This window comes from Hemitrygon akajei, chromosome 14 (assembly GCF_048418815.1).
Source record: "Hemitrygon akajei chromosome 14, sHemAka1.3, whole genome shotgun sequence".
Lineage (NCBI taxonomy): Eukaryota > Metazoa > Chordata > Chondrichthyes > Myliobatiformes > Dasyatidae > Hemitrygon > Hemitrygon akajei.
Window position 1 is genome coordinate 32579400 of NC_133137.1, and position 23061 is coordinate 32602460.

General features: G+C 43.5%; 1 protein-coding gene across 1 annotated transcript in view; it reads left to right on the forward strand.

The window, feature by feature from the left end:
• LOC140738948 (2'-5'-oligoadenylate synthase 3-like) overlaps nucleotides 1–23061 on the forward strand; it is a 90554-nt gene that overhangs the window by 33500 nt on the left and 33993 nt on the right. Inside the window, 2 exon segments of the mRNA XM_073066959.1 lie at nucleotides 3299–3431; nucleotides 14516–14978. Coding sequence (XP_072923060.1) covers nucleotides 3299–3431; nucleotides 14516–14978 — 596 coding nt within the window.

The following is a 23061-nucleotide window of genomic DNA, read 5'->3' on the forward strand; positions in this document are numbered from 1 at the left end:
TCTGGTGCTCCTCTCCTCTTTTCTTTCTTCCACAGCCTGCTGTCCTCTGCTATTAGATTCCCCCTTCTGCAGCCCGGTATCTCTTCCACCAATCAACTTCCCAGCTGCGATACTTCACCCTCCCCGCTCCTGGTTTCACCGATCACCTTGTGTTTCTCCCTCCGCTCCCCCCAGATTTTAACTCAACTTCTCATCTTTTTTTCTCCAGTCCTGCTGAAGGGTCTTGGCCCAACAGGTCGACAGTACTCTTTTCCGTAGATGCTGCCTGGTCTGCTAAGTTCCTCCAGCATTTTGTGTTTGTTGCAAGGTTGAAAGGGTCATTTTTTAAATGGATGTGTGCAGTATACAACTCTGAGAATTTTCTTCTACAGATAACCGTGAAACAAAGAAAATCCATGGAAGTCAGTTCAGAGAGAAACAGCAACCCCGATCCCCTGCACAAAATAGAAAGGCAACACGATCCTAAATCACCAAAGACCCCTCCCTCCACACAAAACACGCTAAGAACATCAGTCCCCAAAACCCCCTCTCCCCACACAAAACACACCAAGAACATCAGTCCCCAAATCCCCCTCTCCCCACACAAAACACACCAAGAACATCAGTCCCCAAATCCCCCTCTCCCCACACAAAACACACCAAGAACATCAGTCCCCAAATCCCCCTCTCCCCACAAAAAACACACCAAGAATATCAGTCCCCAAATCCCCCTCCCTCCACACAAAACGCACCAAGAACATCAGTCCCCAAATCCCCCTCTCCCCATACAAAACACACCAAGAACATCAGTCCCCAAATCCCCCTCCCCACACAAAACGCACCAAGAACATCAGCCTCCAAATGCCCCTCTCCCCACACAAAACACACCAAGAACATCAGTCCCCAAATGCCCCTCTCCCCACACAAAACACACCAAGAACGTCAGTCCCCAAATCCCTCTCTCCCCACACAACACACCAAGAACATCAGTCCCCAAATCCTCCTCTCCCCACACAAAACACACCAAGAATGTCAGTCCCCAAATCCCCCTCTCCCCACACAAAACACACCAAGAACATCAGTCCCCAAATGACCCTCTCCCCACACAAAACACACCAAGAACATCAGTCCCCAAATGCCCCTCTCCCCACACAAAACACACCAAGAACATCAGTCCCCAAATCCCCCTCTCCCCACACAAAACACACCAAGAACATCAGTCCCCAAATGCCCCTCTCCCCACACAAAACACACCAAGAACGTCAGTCCCCAAATCCCCCTCTCCCCACACAAAACCCACCAAGAACATCAGTCCCCAAATCCTCCTCTCCCCACACAAAACACACCAAGAACGTCAGTCCCCAAATCCTCCTCTCCCCACACAAAACACACCAAGAACATCAGTCCCCAAATCCTCGTCTCCCCACACAAAACACACCAAGAACGTCAGCCTCCAAATGCCCCTCTCCCCACACAAAACGCACCAAGAACATGAGCCACCAAATGCCTCTCTCCCTGAACAATAAACTTACAAAAGCAACCTTACCTCCACTTTATGGAATTCTCCGTATGTTATTCACTCTCGTGTTACTTCTTGGTAAGAACAAGTTTGTCACTTATCCCTCAGATTTTATTCCTGCTCAAATTGCATTTCCTCTTCACAAGGCACATAGGAAAATACTGGTTAATATTTGCAGAGTTACAGATCGTTGCCCAGAATTCCAACACAGGAATTGGTTCCTGAGGTAGTGAAACCCATCGTAAATCACACCATCAAACAACCCTGGTCCTCGGTGTCCTCACGTTGCAGGGTTTTAGATAAAACTCACTTCCAGCACGGCCAGTGACATGAGGGAAAAGAGCTTGGAATTGAGGAAGCCATTTGCTGTACTTCAGTGTGGTTGGCTCCGTAGGGGTCCAGGTTAAACTTGAAAGACAATAGGACAACTGAGCTGTCTGCTGGTTTCCTGACAGGCGGAGAAGAATATTAGGTCAAACATATTAGTTTTGACTAATCCCCTTAACACCATGATGGGCAACAAACTCTGGTCTTGCCCGTCCGTCAACAGCATCTTCTTCTGTGGTGTCCAGGGCTGGGCAGGTACTTTAGTCATGAACTGAACTTCAGGAGCTTGGTCAAAAAGTATTATATCTTCCATCAAAACAACACTCTTTTTTGTTATTTCCAATTAAGGGCTTATTTAAGAGATAAACTGGGTCAAACAATGTTATTGCCGAAACCTAATGAAATAGAAACTTTAATTCAAAAAGGAAAAATTAAAAAATTTATTTCTTGTATGTATAGTTTGATTCAAAAACAGGCAATTAAACAAGGAATTCATAAGTCAAGACAAAAATGGGAAACTGATTTGAATATTAAAATCGAAGAAATGAGTTGGTCAAGACTATGTTTTGACAATATGACAAATACAACAAGTGTCCGGTTAAGATTAGTGCAATATAATTTTTTACATCAATTATATATTACACCACAAAAAATAAATAAATTAAACCCAAATTTATCTGATCAATGTTTCTGATGTAATCATGAAATTGGTACTTTTTTACATTCTACTTGGTCTTGTTTTAAAATTCAACCTTTTTGGACAAATTTAAGAGTTTTACTGGAACAAATTATTGGAACACAACTTCCACATAACCCAATATTATTTTTACTAGGCGATATTGAAGGGATAAAACCGAAACACAAATTGAATAAATATCAGAAAGAATTCATAAAAATTGCATTGGCAGTAGCCAAAAAGGCTATTGCAGTTACTTGGAAATCGGATTCATACTTAAGTATAGATCGTTGGAAGAATGAAATTTTCAGCTGTATTCCACTTGAAAAAATTACTTATAATTTAAGAGATAAATATGAAATTTTTCTGAAAATTTGGTGCCCTTATTTACAAAAGATAGGATTAAATATATAGGTGCTCCGAAGATAAAATTACTGGTTATCTGGGGAGAGAAATAAATATATATACTAAAGCTATTATGAACTCCATGGAGCATGTGGGGATCTTCTGATATCCAGGCATTCTTTCTTTCACTTTTCTCATTTTTTTCTCTTTCTATAGGGATCTGTTAGGGGGAGGGGTTAAGGGGAGGGGGAAGAGGTGACAATTTTTTTTCCTTCTATAACTATTTGAAAACTCAGTAAAAAATTTTATTTAAAAAAATTCCATCAGTACTTCTTGGTGTATGCTTACTTTGAAAACAAATTGCATATACAGCAACTCCATGAAATTTTCAAAGAGATGGATGTTGAGCTGTTGAACTTACGAGGTCTTTGTTGGAATGGTTTATTTTTCAGACCAGTAATTCTCGACCCTGCTGATCCAACTGGAAATGTGGCTTCATCAGATGGCTGGGACGTGATGGAAAATGAAGCCAGGAAGTGCCTAAGAATGCCTTGTGTCTCTGGCGTCAGTCCTTGGCATGTCCAGGTAACTGGTTTAAGTAAATGATGAACGTAGAAAGACATTTAGTAAACACAAAGTACACTGCAGATGACACATACAAACAAGCTGGATGATCTCAGCAGGTCAGACAACATCCGTTGAAACGAGCACCCAACGTTTCGGGCCAAGATGTTGATTGCTCATTTCAACGGATGCTGCCCGACCAGCTGAGTTCATCCAGCTTGTTTGTACGTGTAGAAAGACATTTACTTGCCCACTTCTTCCACCCCACCAATGCCTGGCTTTTGACAGATATCCCAGATTGCCCCAGCCATGGGAGATGGTGCAGTCTGTCACAGGCCTTTGTGTTGTCCTGTAGGTTCATTTGCAGTCCATGGTGCTGAAGGTCAACAACCTTGCCCTGCAACGCTGCAGTTCTGAACACTGGTTGGACCCAGATGTTGGTGGTGGAGTGGACAGTCTGGAGGGTTGTCAGTGGTGACAGCGCGACATTGGTAGAATGCAGAACTGGGCTGAGAAGTGACAGATGGAGTTCAACCCAGATTAATGTGAAGTAGTTTATCTTGGTAGGTCGAGTTTGAAGACAGTATATAATATAAATGGTAGGACTCTTGGCAGTGTGGAGGATCAGCGAGATCTTGGGTTCTGTGTCACTCAAAGCTGCTGTGCAGGTTGACAGTGTTGTTAAGAAGGTGTATGGTGTGTTGGTATTTATCAACCGTGGGATTGATTTCAAGAGCCGTGAGGTAATGTTACAGCTATATAAGACCTTATTTAGATCCCACTTGGAGTACTTTGCTCATTTCTGGTCACCTTACTACAGGAAGGATGTTTGAAACTGCAGAGAGAGTGCAGAGGATATTTACAAGGATTTTGCCTGGATTGGAGAGCATGCCCTATGAGAATACGTTGACTGAACTTGGGTTATCATTAAAAAACATGGCTTTCCATGCATCCTTCCTGCATCTTGCTTGTCAGCTACTGTAACCTTGGCCTCAGTGTCAGAAATATTCCATTTGTCCACTTTCTAGTACTTAAAGATCAGAATCAGAATCAGAATTAATATCACCGGCATAAGTCGTGAAATTTGTTAACTTTGCGGCAGCAGTACAATGCAATAGATAATAATAGAGAGAAAGAAACTGTGAATTACAGTGAACACACACACACACACACACAAACAGACACACACACACACACATACACACACACACACACACACATACACACACACACACACACACACACACACACACACACACACACACACACACACACACACACACACACACACACACACACACAAAATAGTTAAATTGAATAAATAATGACAAAATGGAAATTTAAAAAGTAGTGTGTGTTCCTGGGTTCAATGTCCATTCAGAAATCTGATGGTAACGGGGAAGAAGCTGTTCCTGAATCGTTGTGTGTGTGCTTTCAAGCTCCTGTACCTTCTCCCTAATGGTAGTAATCAGAAAAGGGCATCTGGGTGATGGGGTCGTTAATGATAGACATCACCTTTCTGAGGCATCGCTCTTTGAGGATGTCCATGGTACTATGGAAGCTTAGGCCATGATGGAGTTGATAAAGTTTACAACTCTCTGCAGCTTACTTCAATCCTGTGCAGTAGTTCCCCTCCCCACCCCATCCGCCATACCAGAGGGTGATACAGACAGTCAGATTGCTCTCCAGGGTATACCTGTAGACATTTGTGAGATAAATGTTCTGTACGATTTCGAACAAATTGCTGCCCAAGTCGATGATTGTTTTACCGCAGTTTCCTGCTTGTAACCTTGGACATTTACCCTGTTAGTTGCAATGTCAGACCTTGGAATTGAAACTTAGCCCGAGAACGGGAAAACAGAAATCTGCGCGCTAAGATGCTTGTAGATCATTAGCCTTTCTCAGCCTGTGAATTGACCAGTAGATTGTTTATCAATGTTGAAACAAAGGCATTGTGTCTCCACTCGTTCCAGTCTGAGAGATCATTGAACGATTTACCCTGGGCTGTACGCTTTGCAATGAAGTATAGTATGATTGTTTCCACTTATTGCTGAGATCTGAATTTGTACGGAGAGGCCACTGCACTCCAGAAGTAATTCCAGAATAGGGTGGGTTACAGCAGAGCCCTGGGCTTTCGGGGGTTTCCAATAAGTGTCTTTGATCCTTATTTTTAGTTCATTTCCATACTGTTCCACGAGCGTGGAGCTTTGCTCAGGTGACTGCCAATGACGGCTCCCTTCGGTCCCCTCCTCCTCTCCTGTCTCCTATGGTCCACTCTCCTCTCCCATCAGATTCCTTTGTCTCCAGCCCTTTACTTTTCCTACCCACCTGGCTTCGCCTGTCACCTTGTAACAATCCTTGTAATGCTGCCCCCACCATTTTGATCTGTCCTCTTCCCCCTTCCTTTCCAGTCCTTATGAAGGGTCTCAGCCGGAAACGGCAACTGTTTACTCTATTCCATAGATGTTTCCTGACCTGCTGAGTTGCTCCAACATTTTGCATGTGTTGCTTTGGATTTCCAGCATCTGCAGAATCTCTTGTGTTTGACCGTATACGTTCAATTTCTAATTGGATGATCTGTAAAGATAGGCACGCAATTTGTCCAATGGCTGGGTGTTTGGTGCGTAAAATGGATGAGAAATGAGCCCTAGTATGGGCAGACCCTGGAGTTAGTTTTACAACACTCCCTTCATTTCGACACCTGCTGTCCAACACTGTCGGATTTTGCCTGGGCACTTAGACTATAACGTTCGAAGTAAATTTTATTACCAGAGTACATATCTGTCACCACATACAACCCAGAGATCCATTTTCCTGCGGCCATACTCAGCAAGTCTATAGAACAGTAACTATAACAGACTGTGCAAATGCAAATATAAATAACGAGAACATGGAATAACTGGATAAAGAGTCCTAAAAGTGAGATCATTGGTTTTGGGAACATCTCAATTGACGAATGCAGTTATCTTCTTTGGTTCAAGAGCCTGATGGTTGAGGGGTAGTAACTGATCCTGAACCTGGTGGTGTGAGTCCTGAGGCTCCTGCACCTTCTCCCTGATGGCAGCAGCGAGGAAAGGGCGTGGCCTGAGTGGTGGTGATCTCTGATGTTGGGTGCTGCTTTCCTCCGACAGCGTTTCATATAGATGTGCTCAATGGCTAGGAGGGCTTTACATGTGATGTACTAGGCCGAATCCACAGCCTTTTGTAGGATTTTCTGTTCAAAGTCATTGGTATTTTTATACCAGGCCACGATGCAGCCAATCAATACTCTCTCCACTTTGCATCTATCGAAGTTTGTCAGAGTTTTTGATGACATGAAATCTCTGCAAACTCCTGAGGAAGTCGAGGCACTGCTGTGCATTCTTCCTATCCTCTTGCAGATTCTTTGCCTTCTCCTCCAATATGTTGTATGTATCAACAGCCGATTTGCTTGCGATGCACTCAATTTCCTCATACATCATGAACGAACGTTGCAAATAGTTGAAATTCCAACACTGCACTCTGGCATTCATTTCATAATGGAATGCCAGAGCAGATTTGATGGGCCACATGGTCTAATTCTGCTCCCATGTCCTATGATCTTATTGAATGGACGAACAGACTCAATGTGCTGAATGGCCTGTTTCTGCTTCGATGTCTTATGGTCACTGATCCATGTGGCATCGTGCAGCTCCTGAGCCCCCTGCTTTCCTCCATAAACATTCAGTACTGTGTGGCCGGATTCTGTTCCAACTCCATTTATACAGCTGAGAGGGACAGATCTGAAAAATTATGAACAAGTGCAGGAAGGGATGCTGTCAACAGTCTCTCTCTCAACATCAGATGAGCTGGTGACCATCTTCTGGAAACAGAGCCAAGCTCTTACCCATGTCTCTATCAATGTGCTGTGGTGAACATGTCTGATAGCTTCAAATTCTTTGGGACAGGTATCAACTGCTACTTGTCCTGGTCTTGCCACATAGATGCTATGGCAAAGAAACCACATGCCCTCAAAAGGCCAGGAAAATGTGACATGTCTCCAGTGACCCTCACAGATGTATCACAGAATCATCACAACCCAGTATAGCAACAGCTCTGTCCAAATCCACAAGACATTGCAGAGTTGTAAACATAGCCCGGTCTATAATGGAAACCAGCCTCCCTCAATTAACTCTGTCTATACTTCCAACTTGGGTGGCGGGGTTGGAGATTCGTTTCTACCAGAGGAGATGTATGGCACTGCTTTCCTCTGCTGGCCTGTAGGTCACCCTTGGGCAAGGTGTAGCACCTGCTTAGCAGCCCCCTCCCCAAATCAAGGTCACGTGAAGCCATGGGAGCAACTGGTACATATCACAAGTCCTGGTTATGCAGCAACAGATGCCAGGCAGACAATCTCTGAAGAGTATCGATTATGGCTGGGGTCACCACATCTTATAAAGACACACTGCCCAGAAGAAAGCAAAGAAAAACCACTTCTGTAGAAGAATTTGCCAAGAACAATCATGGTCATGAGACCATGATTGCCCATGTCATTCGAAAAGGCACATAATAATGATAATATTTTCCACCGGTTTGGGAAGACAGCCAACATAATTGAGTATCCTTCCCTCCCATCCCAGTCATTCTCTCTTCTCCACCTTGTGTTGGGAGAAGATGCAAATGCTTGAGAACACATACCAACAGGACAGCTTCAATCCCGCTGTTAGAAGTTTCTTGAAAAGACATCTTATAAGATAAAGGTGATCTCTTGATCTCCCAATCTACATCATCGCGGTCCTTCCACCTTATTTGCCTACCTGTGCAGCATTCCCTCTGCAACTGCAATAATGTATTCTGCATCCTGTTATTGTTTTCCTTTTTCACAATTTTGATGTGCTTGTGTGTGGGAAAATCCATCTGGATTGCATGCAGTCAAAAGCTTTCCACTGTATCTCAGTGCAAGTGGCAATAATAAAGTGAATACCATTCCTGCCTATTCCACAGAACATTTGACTTTCCAATAGAACAGTAGTTTGTTCAACTTGGTCTCAGATACCTCCTGCACCTATACTCACTACAGAGTGTACGTTCATGCTCTTCTGCTGTTGTAACCCATCCGCTTCAAGGTTCGACATATGCAGGGATTCAGAAATCTGGACTGCAAAGATGAATGCATCAGGATCGACTATAACTCAGCATTTAATACTATCATCCCATCAAAACTAATCAATAAGCTTCAAGACCTTGGCTTCAATACCTCCTTGTGCAATTGGATCCTCGATTTCCTCGCTTGCAGACCCCAGTCTGTTCAGCCTGGCATCAATATCTCTTCTGCAATCTCCATCAGCAAGGATGTGCCATGGTGCTCTGGGCTTAGCCCTCTGCTCTACTCGCTTCATACTTTCGATTCTGTGGCTCAGCACAGCTCCATGTCATGGTCCTGACTGAACAGTGGCAGGCATCCAATTTTCAGCGCTCCAGTTCCCCAGAGTATGGTTAATTCCTGCCAATTATTGCCTGCCATATGCCTTCATGGAAAGTCTATATACAAAGGCCTTGTGCTGAGCACTCTGTGCTCAATTGTAGGAGTTCCATTTCTAGTACTATGGCTTGATAGTTCACCTTCGGATTTTGTTGTCTTGTTGAGTCTGTTCTAGACCCTAATCTGCACATGGTCTCACCAGCATCCATAGCACTCTCGTTACAGCTCCAATGCCATATTCAAGTTTGCTGATGATGCCACTGTCATAGGCTGAATCAAAGATGGTGACAAATCAGCATTTAGGAGGGAGACTGAAAATCTGGCCTTCAGACCCATGTTATCAGAATCAGGAACAGTTATTACCCCTCACCACTTAACCATCAGCCTCTTGAATAAGAGGAGAGAAAAGTTCAATTTCACTTGCTCCATCCTTGAAATGTTCCAACCTAGGGACTCACTTTCAAGGACTCTTCATCTCATGTTCTCAATTTTTGTTGCTTTGCTTTATACTTGCACAGGTTGTTGAATTTGCACATTGATCGTTTGTCCATCCTGTTGGGTCCAGTCTTTCATTGATTGTCTTCTGTTTCCTGGATTTACTGCGTAAGCCCTCAAGAAAACAAATCTTAGGGTTGTATCAAGTGACATATATGTACTTTGATAATACTTTGAACTTTGAGGTAGCTAAAGAGATTGAGGATGCATTTGTAGTGATCTTTCGAGAATGACTAGATTTTGGAATAGTTACAAAATACTAGAAAATCACAAATATCACTCCATTTTTTAAGAAAGGAGGGAGGCAAAAAAATTATAACCCAGTTAGCCTGATTCCAGAGGTTGGGAAGATGTTGGAGTCTGTTATTAAGGATGAGATTTTAGTGTGCTTGGAGGCACATGATAAAATAGGCCAAAGTCAGCGTGGTTTTCTCAAGGGGAAATCCTGCCTGACAAATCTGTTGGAATTCTTTGAGGAGATAACAGGCAGGGTAGACAAAGAAGAGTCTGTGGATGTTGTTTACTTGGATTTTCAGAATGCCTTTGACGAGGTGCTACACATGAGGCTGCTTAACAAGATGAGAGCCCATGGTATTACAGGAATAATGCAAACATAGATAGAAGGTTGGCTGACTGGCAAGAGGCAAAGAGTGAGAATAAAGGGGCCCATTTTGGTGGACTCCGGTGACTAGCGGTGTTCTGCAGGGATCACGTTATATGTCAATGATCTGGATGACAGAATTGATGACTTTAAGGCAAAGTTTGTGATGATACAAAGATAGGTGGAGGGGCAGGTAGTGTTGAGGAAGCCATAAGATTTAAGACAGGAGCAGAAATAGGCCATTTGACCCTTTTCAGTGAGTCTGCAGCAGGATTTGGACATGGAAGTGGCAGATAGAATACAATGTAGGAAAGTGTATGGTCATGCACTTTGGAGGAAGGAATTAAAGTGTAGACTATGTTCTAAATGGGGAGCAAATTCAAAAATTAGAGGTGCAAAGGGATTTAGGAGTCCTAGTAAAGGATTCCCTAAAGATTAACTTGCATGTTGAGTCTGTAGTGGGGGCTAGAATATAAAAGCAAGGATGTAATCCTGAGACTCTATAAGGAATTGATCAGACTGTGCTTGGAGTATTGTGAGCAGTTTTGGGCCCCTTATCTAAGAAAGGATGTACTGGCCTTGGAAAGGATCCAGAGCAGGTACACAAGGATGATCCTGGGAAAGAAACAGTTAATGTATGAGGACAATTGATAGTTCTAGAATTGCACTCGCTGGAGTTTAGAAGAATGATGGGGGCCTCACTGAAATCTATTGGATATTGAAAGGCCTAGATGGAGTGGATGTGGAAAGGATGTTTCCTATGGTGAGGGAGTCTAGGACCAAAGGGTGCAGCCTTAGAATATATGGACGTCCCTTTAAGACATTAATGAGGAGAAATGTCTTTAGCCAGAGGGTGGTGAAACTCTGGAATTCATTGCCATGGATGGCTGTGGATGCCATGTCATTGAGTACATTTAAAGTGGAGTTTGATCGTTTCTTGATTAGTAAGTATGTCAAAGGATTCAGAGAGAAGACAGGAGAATGGGGATGAGGAAAGTAATAAATCAGCCCTGATCAAATGGAGAAGCAAACTTGATGGGATAAATTGTCTAACTCTGTCCGTATGTCCACGCTGTTATTGTCTAAGCCGATCCTTAATTCCTGGAATCCACTTGTGAATTCCCCTCAATGTTCCATAGATAATGAGGTCAAAGCAGTAACACATTGCTTCACCAATGCCCCGTTGACTTGAGTGAAGACTTTTGTTTTCTTTTATACTCCAGCAGAGGCCAACACTCCATTTGCCGTCATAATTACATATTGTTCCAGCATTCTGACTCCCCTCTGCAGGACAACGTTCACTAAGACCATCTGCTTTTCTGATTTTCTATACTTTTTATTAAGGAGGATAATCTAATTTCCCCTATTTTGTTCCATCTGTCAAATAATGCCTATGCACTTAAACTCCATGATATATCCTTTTACAGATTCTTTACGTTCTCCTGCAATGTGCTTTTCTGTCATTGTATGTGTTACCAGCAAGTCTACCTACAGTTCACTCGTTTCCTCATGTGCTATGAATTACAATGATTGAAACTACAACATTCATTCATGTGACATCATGGCAGCTTGCAATATTGAAAATGATTCATTTCTTCTACCCATCTCTTTTCCAGTAGTTGGCCAGTCTTCCTGTCCTGTGAACGCATTGGCCCAGATGTGCAGTAACTTTATTCAAGAAATTCAGAACAACTCATTACTCACTTGCCTTAATCAAATTGGGTCACTTCATACTGGATTAATTTATGGAACTTACTAAACACAATTTCCAGTCATGCAATCAAGCAGATCCAATGTGGTTTAATTTGATTTTCAACTTGTTCAATTATTATTTTCTTATTAATGTACTCTAGATTGCCATATATATTGTCAAATGCCATTTCTAAATTTACTAATGATACAACATTATTGGCAGAATCCCAGATGGTGACGAGAGAGCACACAGGAGTGAGATATATCAGCTAGTTGAGTGGTGTCATAGTAACTTAATGTTAGCGAGATCAAAGAACTGATTGTAGACTTCAGAAAGGGTAAGAAGGGGGAAAACACACCAGTCCTCATAGAGAGAAGGAACAATTTCAAGCTCCTGGGTGTCGCTATCTCTGAGGACCTAACCTGGTTATAATATATTGATGCAGCTATAAAGACGGCAAGACAGTGGTTATATTTCTTTAGGAGTTTGGGGAGATTTAGTTTGTCACCTAAAATATTTGAAAACCTCTACAGATGTACAGTGGAGAGCATGCTGATTGGCCGTATCACTGTCTAGTATGGGGGAGGGGTGCTGATGCACAGGATCGGAGTAAGCTCCAGAAAGTTGTAAAGTTAGTCAGCTCCATCATGGGCACTAGCCTCCATACTATCCATCTTCGAGGAGCTGTGCCTCAGGAAGGTGGCGTTCATCATTAAGGACCCCCCACCATTGTTCTCTTCTCATTGTTACCATCAGTAAGGAGTAACAGGAGCCTGAAGACACACACTCAATGGTTCAGAAACAGCTTCTTCCCCTCTGCCATGCGATTCTTAAATGGACACTGAACCCATGAACACCGTCTCACTACACTTATTTAATTATTTCTGGGTTTTGCTGTACTTATTATAAATTAACTATTTAATATACATATGTATAATTACGGTAATTCAGGTTTTTCTATATTTATCATGTATTGCAATGTACTGCTGCCACAAAGTTAACAAACTTCATGACATATGCTGATGATATTAAACCCAATTTTGATTCTGATTCTGATTAGATCCTCAAACATATCTTAGTGGATATAAGGAAGGACTTACCTAAGAAAAGATGAGCTGACATCGGAGAGGGTCCAGAGGAGGTTCACAAGAATGATTCCAGGAATGAAAGGGTTAATGAGTGAGGAGTGTTTGATGGCTCTGGGCCTGTACTCACTGGAGTTTAGAAGAATGGGGGGGGGTGGTTCCAATCAAATAATGGAAGACCCAGATAAAGTGGATCTGGAGAGGATGTTTCCTGTAGTGGGAGAGTCTAGGACCAGAGGATACAGCCTCAGAACAGAGGGCTGGCTCTTCAGAACAAAGATGAAGAGGAATTTCTTTAGCCAGAGGGTGGCGAATGTGTGGAATCCATCGCCATAGATGGCTATGGAGGTCAAGTCATTGGTTTTATTTAAAATGGAGTTTTATCAGTTCTTGATTAGTAAGGGTGTCAAAGGTTATGGTGCGTCTTTAGGAGAATTGGGATAAGAGTGATAATAAGCCGGCCACGATGGAATTGTGAACCCATTTCAATGGGACAAATGGCCTACTTCTGCTCCTATGTCTTATTGTCTGCCAACATTTATTTTTCCTTTGCACCATTGCAAGGGGATTATCACTTGTAGATGGAGCTGTCGCTTCTCTCTTGTTACCATGGTCGCGACAGGTCCACTACCCTGTGGCATGTGGTCTTCAACTTGGCATGAGAGATCCTGACCCAAGGGAAAAAAACGGAAAATTCCAGAAACACTCAATAGATCAGGCAGCATCAGAGGTAATGGCAACAGAGTTGCCAATGACAATTTCAGGTTGTGACATAGAGTCTTAGAAATGAAACAGGCAAAACTGCAGCTACGTTAGCTATAGAACTCTCTCCCTCAATCACTGTGGTATCAAACGCTCCACCACTCAGCAGTAAACCATACACTTCTTTCTCAAAACCATACTGTCTCTCACCTCTCCTCCTTCCTTTTAATCAAAACCAAATACTCTCCTTAAATATTTTATGACATGAAAAACATTCTATAAATGCGTATTGCTATGAGTTACAGATTTCTCTTTACAGGTAGCTTCCTTCTTTGTTTCTGGAGATACTGACACAGAATCACAAAGTGATGCAATCTGGAAGCCATCGGACATAATGCACATGCCATCTCATAGGCAGACGTATTGAAATAAAACCATGCACCTGCTCTTTCCACAGAGCTATGAAATTTTATTTTTTCTCCAAATCATTATCTAATTCCCATATAGGAGGGATATAGAAAATCTATCTGAGTGATACCATGGCAACAACCTCTCACTCAAAGTCAACAAGACCAAAGGCAGAGGGCACAGACCAGACAGCATCTATAGAAGAAGAACAGTCGACGATTCTCCCTATAGATGCTGCCTGGCCTGCTGTGTTCCACCAGCATTTTGTGTGTGTTGCTTGAATTTCCAGCAACTGCAGATTTCCTTGTGTTTGCGATCCAACTGGAAACGTGGCTTCATAAAAGCAAACTCCCTCCCTTTGCTGTAGAATTAAGAGAGGAGTGGAGATTGGCAGCATTTTGGTCAAATTGGTGGTGTCTGTTAATTACCTCCATGGCAGCCTGTTCTGCAATGTCCCTGCCATTATTTCCACTACTCTAGTCCACACACTCACCTCATCCGCCATGTTCCTGTGCATTTTCTGTAAAGGCAGGTTTAGGCACTGGGGTACTCATCATACCCTCTTCCCCATGCCCCATAAAAAAAGTTATTGCCATCTCATTATCTTGTTCTGTTATTTCTCTGAAGTGGAAAAGGAAAACATTTTATCTCTTCCATTATTGTCTTGTGTGTGTACTTCAGACAGTGCAGAAGGTCACCATCACAGTGACTGCCCTGGATGGCAAATCACTACAACGACATCTCATCGTTCATGCTAGAATCTCCGAGATCAAACGCAGCCTCGAGGAAGAGTGGAAGATTCCAACTCCCCTGCAACGCCTGGTTCACCATAGCACCATTATGAATGATGACAAAACCTTGCTGCATTCCAACATCTTCGTTGAAACAGAGATTCAGCTGATCAGGCTGATGGAAATAATTGTCCACTTACCTGAGGGGAACAGGGCAGTTAAAGTTTCACAAATAGACAAGGTTTCAGATTTAAAGAATCAAATTGAATCTCAGACATCACTCAGAACAACACAATACTACTTAACCTTTCAGTCACAGGCACTTGAGGATGGACGTACACTGCAATCTTATGGCATTCAGCATAATTCAACCATCACTGTTAACCTGCGGCTGCATGGTGGACGTGATAATTAACTTTTTAGTGCAGAGGATCATGATCTGCTGCCTGTAAGAAACTTGTACATTCTCCCCGTGACCGCGTGGGTTTCCTCCCGCAGTCCAAAGGCGTACCGGTTGGTAGGTTAATTGGTCCTTGTAAATTGTTCCATGATTAGGCCAGGATTAAATTGGGGGATTGCTGGGTGGCATGGCTTGAAGGCCAGAAGGGCCTATTCACTGCAGTATCTTAATAAACAAACAAACAGATAAATAAATAAATTGAATTGTATTTATTAGTCTGAAAAGCATTAGTGTTGATAAAGTCTTTCTGATACACTTAACTAGGATGAAAAGTAGCTATAATATGTGACTGGTAAGAACTGGTCTTATGTGTCCCTAAATACCAGTAAATAATAACTTGCTGTTTAATCTTTGCAAAATCCCTTAACTTTCAACAGAATCAGATAACATGATGTGCAGAAGAGTATAGCACAGGAACAGGTTCCCCTGCCCACGATGAGCGTGCTGACTATAAAGCCACGTCTACGTTTGCTAGCTTGTGTAGGAGCCATGCAGCTGTTTTCTGTCGATGTTGTATTCTGTGTTGTGCATTTATTAGGGTAGTTAGACATGTGGTTGGGGTTGTGGTAAAAGCAAAGAGTTTAGTTACATATTCATGCTTTGTTTTTAGTCAGTTAGAGTTAGAGACAGTCATGTATGATATCTATTTTGTTGATCACTTAATCATGCTTAATATCGCTTAAACATTGCTTAATTAAGTTGAAGAAAGCTTCAGTACTTTTATTACATTAAGACTGTTTATTTTGTTATATCGGTAGTTTTAGTGTCATTTGTCTGTCTTGCTCCAAGACTGTTTTAAAATTTCCTCAATAAAGGATCATTATATTTCTTTGACTTTGAACCTCATTATTGGATTCTAATGAAAGGCATGTCATACAGGATTAACCCCCCCCCCCGCCATCTCCCCCTGTGCTTGTTTGCTTTGATCTTCTACAACTCGTGTTGGTTGGATGGTACTTTCATTTCATTTGAACATGATCCCATCACCTGAACATCTAGCTCAGCTGATGTGACCAATATCAGCTAATGTAATGGGTGATTCCCAATTTGTATGATGATTAATGCCTCAATTACTTTCGCAGTTGGAATTCCTCACACTGCTCAATATCTCAATAAACACACGCACAGGAGTTACCTTTTCCAGCTGGCCTGTTAAACTCCAGCCTTCCTTCGAGTTTTCAGCAACTGTCCCCTGTTATACACACACACTGTTTGATTGCACAGGGTTTTCAAAGGAAGTGTTGCTGCCTCAGAATTTTTTTTTTGATTATGACAGACTTGAAGCTGAATACAAATATAATTTCAGACTAAAAATAAAAACACAAAATGCTGGCAGAACTCAGCAGGCCAGACAGCATCTATGGGAGGAGGTAGTGTCAGAGAGAAGATCTGAACTTCTTCAGTGTAGGCATCACTGGAAGAGGCTTCGCAGTAGTGAATTCAAAGGCAACACGAGTGAATCTGCAGATGCTGGAAATAAATAAAAACACAAAATGCTGGCAGAACTCAGCAGGCCAGACAGCATCTATGGGAGGAGGTAATTTCAGACTACCTGTATCATGTAGGAATTTGGAGAAATAAGACATTAACTTTAATTGAACATAATGTGATTCATTACATAACGGTTCTCAAAGGCTTCTCACTTCATTAATAAAAATCACGAAAAGTAGAGGTCCCAGAACCGATCCTTATGGGACACCACTAGTCACAATCCTCCAATCCGAATGTACTCCCTCCATCACGACCCTCTGCTTTCTGCAGGCAAGCCAATTCTGAATCCACCTGGCCAAACTTCCCTGGATCCCATGCCTTCTGACTTTCTGAATAAGCCTATCATGTGATACCTTGTCAAATGCCTTTCTAAAATCCATGTAGATCACATCCACTGCACTACCCTCATCTATATGTCTGGTCACCTGCTCAAAGAACTCTATTGGGCTTGTTAGACACGATCTGCCCTTCACAAAGCCATGCTGACTGTCCCTGATCAGCCCAATCTTTTTCAACAGCTTTCCCACCACAGACACAAGACTCACTGGTCTATAATTACCTGGACTATCCCTACTACCTTTTTTGAACGAGGGGACAACATTCGCCTCCCTCCAATCCTCCGGTACCATTCCCGTGGACAACAAGGACATAAAGATCCCAGCCAGAGGCTCAACAATCTCTTCCCTCGCCTCATGGAGCAGCCTGGGGAATACTCTGACAGGCCCCGGGGACTTATCCATCCTAATGTATTTTAACAACTCCAACACCTCTTCTGCCTTAATACCAACATGCTCCAGAACATCAACCTCACTCATATTGTCCTCACCATCATCAAGTTCCCTCTCCTTGGTGAATACCAAAGAGAAGTATTCATTGAGGACCTCACTCATTTCCACAGCTTCCAGGCATATCTTCCCACCTTTATTTCTAATCAGTCCTATCTTCACTCCTGTCAACCTTTTGTTCTTCACAAAATTGAAGAATGCCTTGGGGTTTTCCTTTACCCTACTCGCCAAGGCCTTCTCATGCCCACTTCTTGCTCTCCTCAGCCCCTTCTTAAGCTCCTTTCTTGCTACCCTATATTCCTCAATAGTCCCATCTGATCCTTGCTTCCTAAACCTCATATATGCTGCCTTCTTCCACCTGACTAGATTCTCCACCTCACTTGTCACCCATGGTTCCTTCACCCTACCATTCTTTATCTTCCTCACCAGGACAAATTCCTGCAAGAGATCCTTAAACATCGACCACATGTCCATAGTACATTTCCCTGCAAAAATATCATCTCAATTCACACCCGCAAGTTCTAGCCTTATAGCCTCATAATTTGCCCTTCCCCAATTAAAACATTTCCTGTCCTCTCTGATTCTATCCTTTTCCATGATAATGCTAAAGGCCAGGGAGCAGTGATCACTGTCCCCCAGATGCTCACCCACTGACAGATCTGTGACCTGACCCGGTTCATTACCTAATACTAGATCTAGTATGGCATTCCCCCAGTCGGCCTGTCAACATACTGTGACAGGAATCCATCCTGGACACACTTAACAAACTCTGCCCCATCTAAACCATTGGAACTAATCAATATTAGGGAAGTTAAAGTCACCCATGATAACAACCCTGTTATTTTTGCACCTTTCCAAAATCTGCTCCTCGGTATCTCTGTTGCTACCAGGGGGCCTATAGAATACCCCCAGTAGAGTAACTGCTCCTTTCCTGTTCCTGACTTCTACCCATACTGACTCAAAAGAGGATCCTGCTACATTACTCACCTTTTCTGTAGCTGTAATAGTATCCCTTACCAGTAATGCCACCCCTCCTCCCCTTTTCCCCCCTCTCTATCCCTTTTAAAGCACTGAAATCCAGGAATATTGAGAGTCCATTCCTGCCCTGGTGCCAGCCAAGTCTCTGTAATGGCCACTACATCATAATTCCATGTATGTATCCAAGCTCTCAGTTCATCACTTTTGCTCCTGATGCTTCTTGCATTGAAAAACACACTTTAGCCCTTCTGCCTTACTACCCTTACGCCCTTTATTCTGCTTCTCTTTCCTCAACGCCTCTTTATATGTTAGATCTGGCTTTACTCCATGCACTACTCTTGCAGCTCTCGCATGACCTTTATCCTCCTCCACCTCACCATCTGCTCTAACACTCTGGTTCCCCTTCCCCTGCAAATCTAGTTTAAGCCCCCACCCCACCCCCGGAGCAGCACTAACAAACCTTCCCGCAAGGATGTTAGTCCCCCTCCAGTTCAGGTGCCACCCATCCCGTCGGAACAGGTCCCATCTTCCCTGGAACAAGGACCAATTGTCCAGAAACATGAAGCCCTCCCTCCTGCACCAACTCGTTAGCCACGTATTTAGCCGCATTATCTTCCTATTTCTAGCCTCACTAGCACGTGGCATGGGTAGCAATCCTGAGATTGCAACCCTGGATGTCCTGACCCTCAATTTTGCACCTAATTCCCTAAACTCTCTTTGCAGGACTTCCTCTTTCTTCCTATCCATGTCATTGGTCCATGACATCTGGCTGCTCACCCTCCCTCTTGAGAATACTAAGAACTCGATCCGAGATATCACGGACCCTGGCACCAGGGAGGCAACAGACCATCCAGGATTCTCGATCTCTTCCATAGAACCTCCTATCTGTCCCCCTAACTATTGAATCCCCTATCACTACTGCTCTCCTCTTTTCCCTCCTTCCCTTCTGAGCTGAGGGCCCAGTCTCGTTGCCAGAGACTCAACCACTGCAACTTGTCCCTGGTCGGTCGTCCCCACCAACAGTATCCAAAACAGTATACTTATTATTGATAGGAACGGCCACAGGGGTGCTCTGCTCATTCTATTCCCCTTCCCTCTCCTGACAGTCACCCAGCTACCTGTCTCCTGACTCTTAGGGGTGACTATCTCCCTGTAACTCCTGTCTATTTCTGCCTCTGTCTCCTGAATGATCCAAAGTTCATCGAGTTCCAGTTCCAGTTCCCTAACTCGGTTTGTCAGGAGCTGCGGCTGGATGCACCTTTTGCAGGTGTAGTCATCAGGGACAGCTGTGCTCACCCTGACTTTCCACATACTGCAAACGGAGCATTTGACTGCCCTAACTGCTGCCTCCATTACCTACTTCTAGGCTAATTAGATTAATTAAAGTTTACCCGTCCTTACCTCATTGGGAGCAAGCTCATCCTCAGCCTCTGCTCACCAAAGCATCTCGAGCCAAAGCCTTCCTATTCTGTCTCCCACTACTCTGTCGCCCGCTCCATCAATCTGCTCGCTTTTTAAACTCTCCCGCTGCCTTTCACGCGCTTGCGCAGTCATGCCCCGTTCAAACTGCTGAAGAAATGACCAAAAGTGTTCAGCAAGCAAACTCTTTGTTGTCCAGTGTTATGTATGGGGACTTGTCCCAGTGCACTTGTATGTGAGGATATTACATAAAATCACTTGATTGGAAAAATGATTTCCCTGGATATACTGAGAATGCTCTTTGGATGAATGGCAGGGAAAGGGTTTTGTTCAAAATTAAGTGTATACTTTCTACTTTCTCCTCAGATTCAGTAGAGTTAGTAAGCTGTTTTAATGTCTGAATGATTATCAGGCTGGTTATCAGAGACAAGGTACTTGTTTGCTTGAATTATTTATTATGTTACTTACTGTTGATTAAATTCATGACAGTAATCACAGAAATGCACTGTCTTGTCCTGTCCATACTGCACCAACCGCCACCACTGGGCTATAAACGTGCAGGAGCAGTGTGTGGTTACGTGCCGTGCTCAAGGACACACACGCTTCCTCGGCTGAGGCTTGAATTAACGACCTTCAGATCATCAACCCAAAGCCTTAACCACTTGGCCAGGCGCCAACATTCTGGAGACATACATCACTGAAGTCAATTCAACCTGCAGAAAATGAAACAGGAGAGACTGACAAAGCAAAGAGAGAATCCACTGTGGTGACATACACTGAATGACCACTTTATTGGCCACTAATCACCCAGATTAGTCCCCCGACCCCTCCTGCTTCCAACTACCCATTGCTAACACTTTTCACCTACAGGCTTCATTCCATGTGACTCTATCTCTCCCCCCACACCCCCATCTTGTTCCATCTGCCATCACCTCTCGCTGCTGCCAGAGAAAGGTGTCTGTGTGTGACGATGTCTCTCTTCCCTTTCTCACTGCTCCTAAGTGAAGGCCCCTGTGTTGAATGGTCTCTCTCTCTCCCTCGATACTGTTGGAGGACGTTACCGAAGTTCTAGCTCTGCAGTTTGTGGATTGGCCCGTAATTCAATTGGACTCCTTTGATTTTATGTTTTTATACTCTGTGTTATTGCTTGTTCTTTCTTGTTACCGTTTGTGTGATTTCTTCTGTGCGTGCGTGGGGGTTTGATGTTCATGTTGCCTTTGCATGTGGGGCAGGGTTGATGTTTCTCTTTGAACTGTTTGCCTAGTTTTCTCTGTTTTGTGAATCTCAGAGTTGAATACTGCATCCAGAGTTTGATAATAAATGTACCTTGAACCTTCAACCTTGGTTCCCATTATCACTTCCTTTACTCATCACATTGAAGTACTGGTGGCAGTTGTCTCCAACCCTCATACACCCTACCTCCACCTCATTCCACTGACCCGTTGTTTTTTAATCTCAGTCTCCACCCATTATTCATCTGTCATCGCCTCTCAACCCCTCCCCTGACCTCCTCACAGGAGCAACCTGTCTGACAAGTTACCCTCCTTAGTCGACCAGTCACCCCACTCCTTTCTGCATTTTATACTGGCCATCTCCCTTCTACCCACTCAGTCCTGACACAGGGGGGCAGACAGAGTAGGTCGACATTTCCTTCCCCCCCCCCCACCCCACCCCATAGGTTCTGCTCCATCAGCTGAGTTCCTCCAGCAGATCCTGGTCCTCCAGTTTCCTGCATCTCCTGCCTGGTCCCGAGTTCTACAGGGCTGTTTGCAGTGCCAGACCGCAATCAAACCCCATCCAGCTAACAAAGCAATATGAAGTTGTAAACTGGCCTGTCCTGTATTCTATAAAAGCAACTCCGAGATTGGGCTTAATTTCATCAGAAACCAAAGGTGGAAAAGTGAAGGGGAATTGTTTACAGCTTGTTGAAGTATTTGTCATCAATCTGATGCTTTTTTTAGATAAATTCAAACTTTCACACAAGTAATGCCATTTACTGCATTATTGGGAAAGATGAAAATTGCACAAATGGTTATTTACTTCATTACAATCTGTTTGGTCCCCATTTGCTCTGGAATGAATCGTGGCAATTATTTCTAGATGTAGGTTTGACATTATTCCACTGAGTGGCAAGGAAGGTATTTTTGTTTATTGGTGACTATCAGCAGAGGTATTACCTTTGAGGTAATTCTGACTCAGAGTCACAGCTTTGAGCTCAGCAGGATGTTCTCAGCGCCCGGTGACTCCTCACCCCGCCCGATCCCTCTCTGGTCATGGAGTCCAGCCTCTTGCGGTCATGAGGAGGCTTGGTAAGAAATTCCATAGAACGGCAAGGGGACGCTGCCGACCTCTCAGCACCCAACTCCCCACGCTGCTTCGGAATACTGCGCCGAACCACAGGGGGCTTTGAAACAACTGTTTTAATACTCCGGTTGTTAATGGCAAGCGTTGCTGGAGGTTGCTGTTAGATCGTTGGTCAAGAACCTTTCACCTCCCATTGTGAATGAGGGTGAAAGCTTGCTGGATTCCAAGATCTTCTTTGACACACAGAGTCAGCTAATCAGGCAAATGGCAATATCTGTCGAGTCACTGCTGTGGAAAGTAACTGCTGAAGTTTCACAAATGGACAAGCTTTCAAGTTTAAAAGAGATTTTAAAAGAGACATTAAAACAGAATTTATTTTAAGATACAATTAACTAGGTTGAATCCAAATTAGCTATAACTGGTAACAAGTATGATCTGGTGTTATCTGAACTGAAATGGTTCTAAACAACACCTTTTCAATGATCTGCTTTAATTTTTGCTAAACCTCTTAAATTTGTGCAGAATAAGTTAACATGGTACACAGAGAGCACAGCGCAGGAACAGGTTCCGACCCACAATGCCCGTCCTGACCACAATGCCAATTTGTCTGCACACCTGCCTGTCATTACCATCATCATTTTGTCTCGTGTAGTATGATGTAAGCGATCATGGTCTTGTGACCATGACTGTACTTGGCAAACTTCTCTCCAGAAGTGTTTTGCCATTGCCTTCTTCTGGGCAGTGTCTTCACAAGATGGGTGACCTCAGCCATTATCAATACCCTGCATTTGTGCTGCTGGCATTAATGGAACACCGTCCGGATTGAAAATGGACACAAATGGTTGATGATCGGTAATGAGGGTAAACACTCCCATGCAACTACTGGTTGAAATGTTTTACACCCCACACCAGACTCAAGGCTTTTCATCTGCAGCTGTGAGGGAGTGTGATGCAAAGACTTCACATTCCCTCACATTCACTTCAACCACTCAGAACATGCACCTGTACCCGAGGCACGGTGTCACAAGCAAGCTTCACTTGATGATGTGGTACATCATG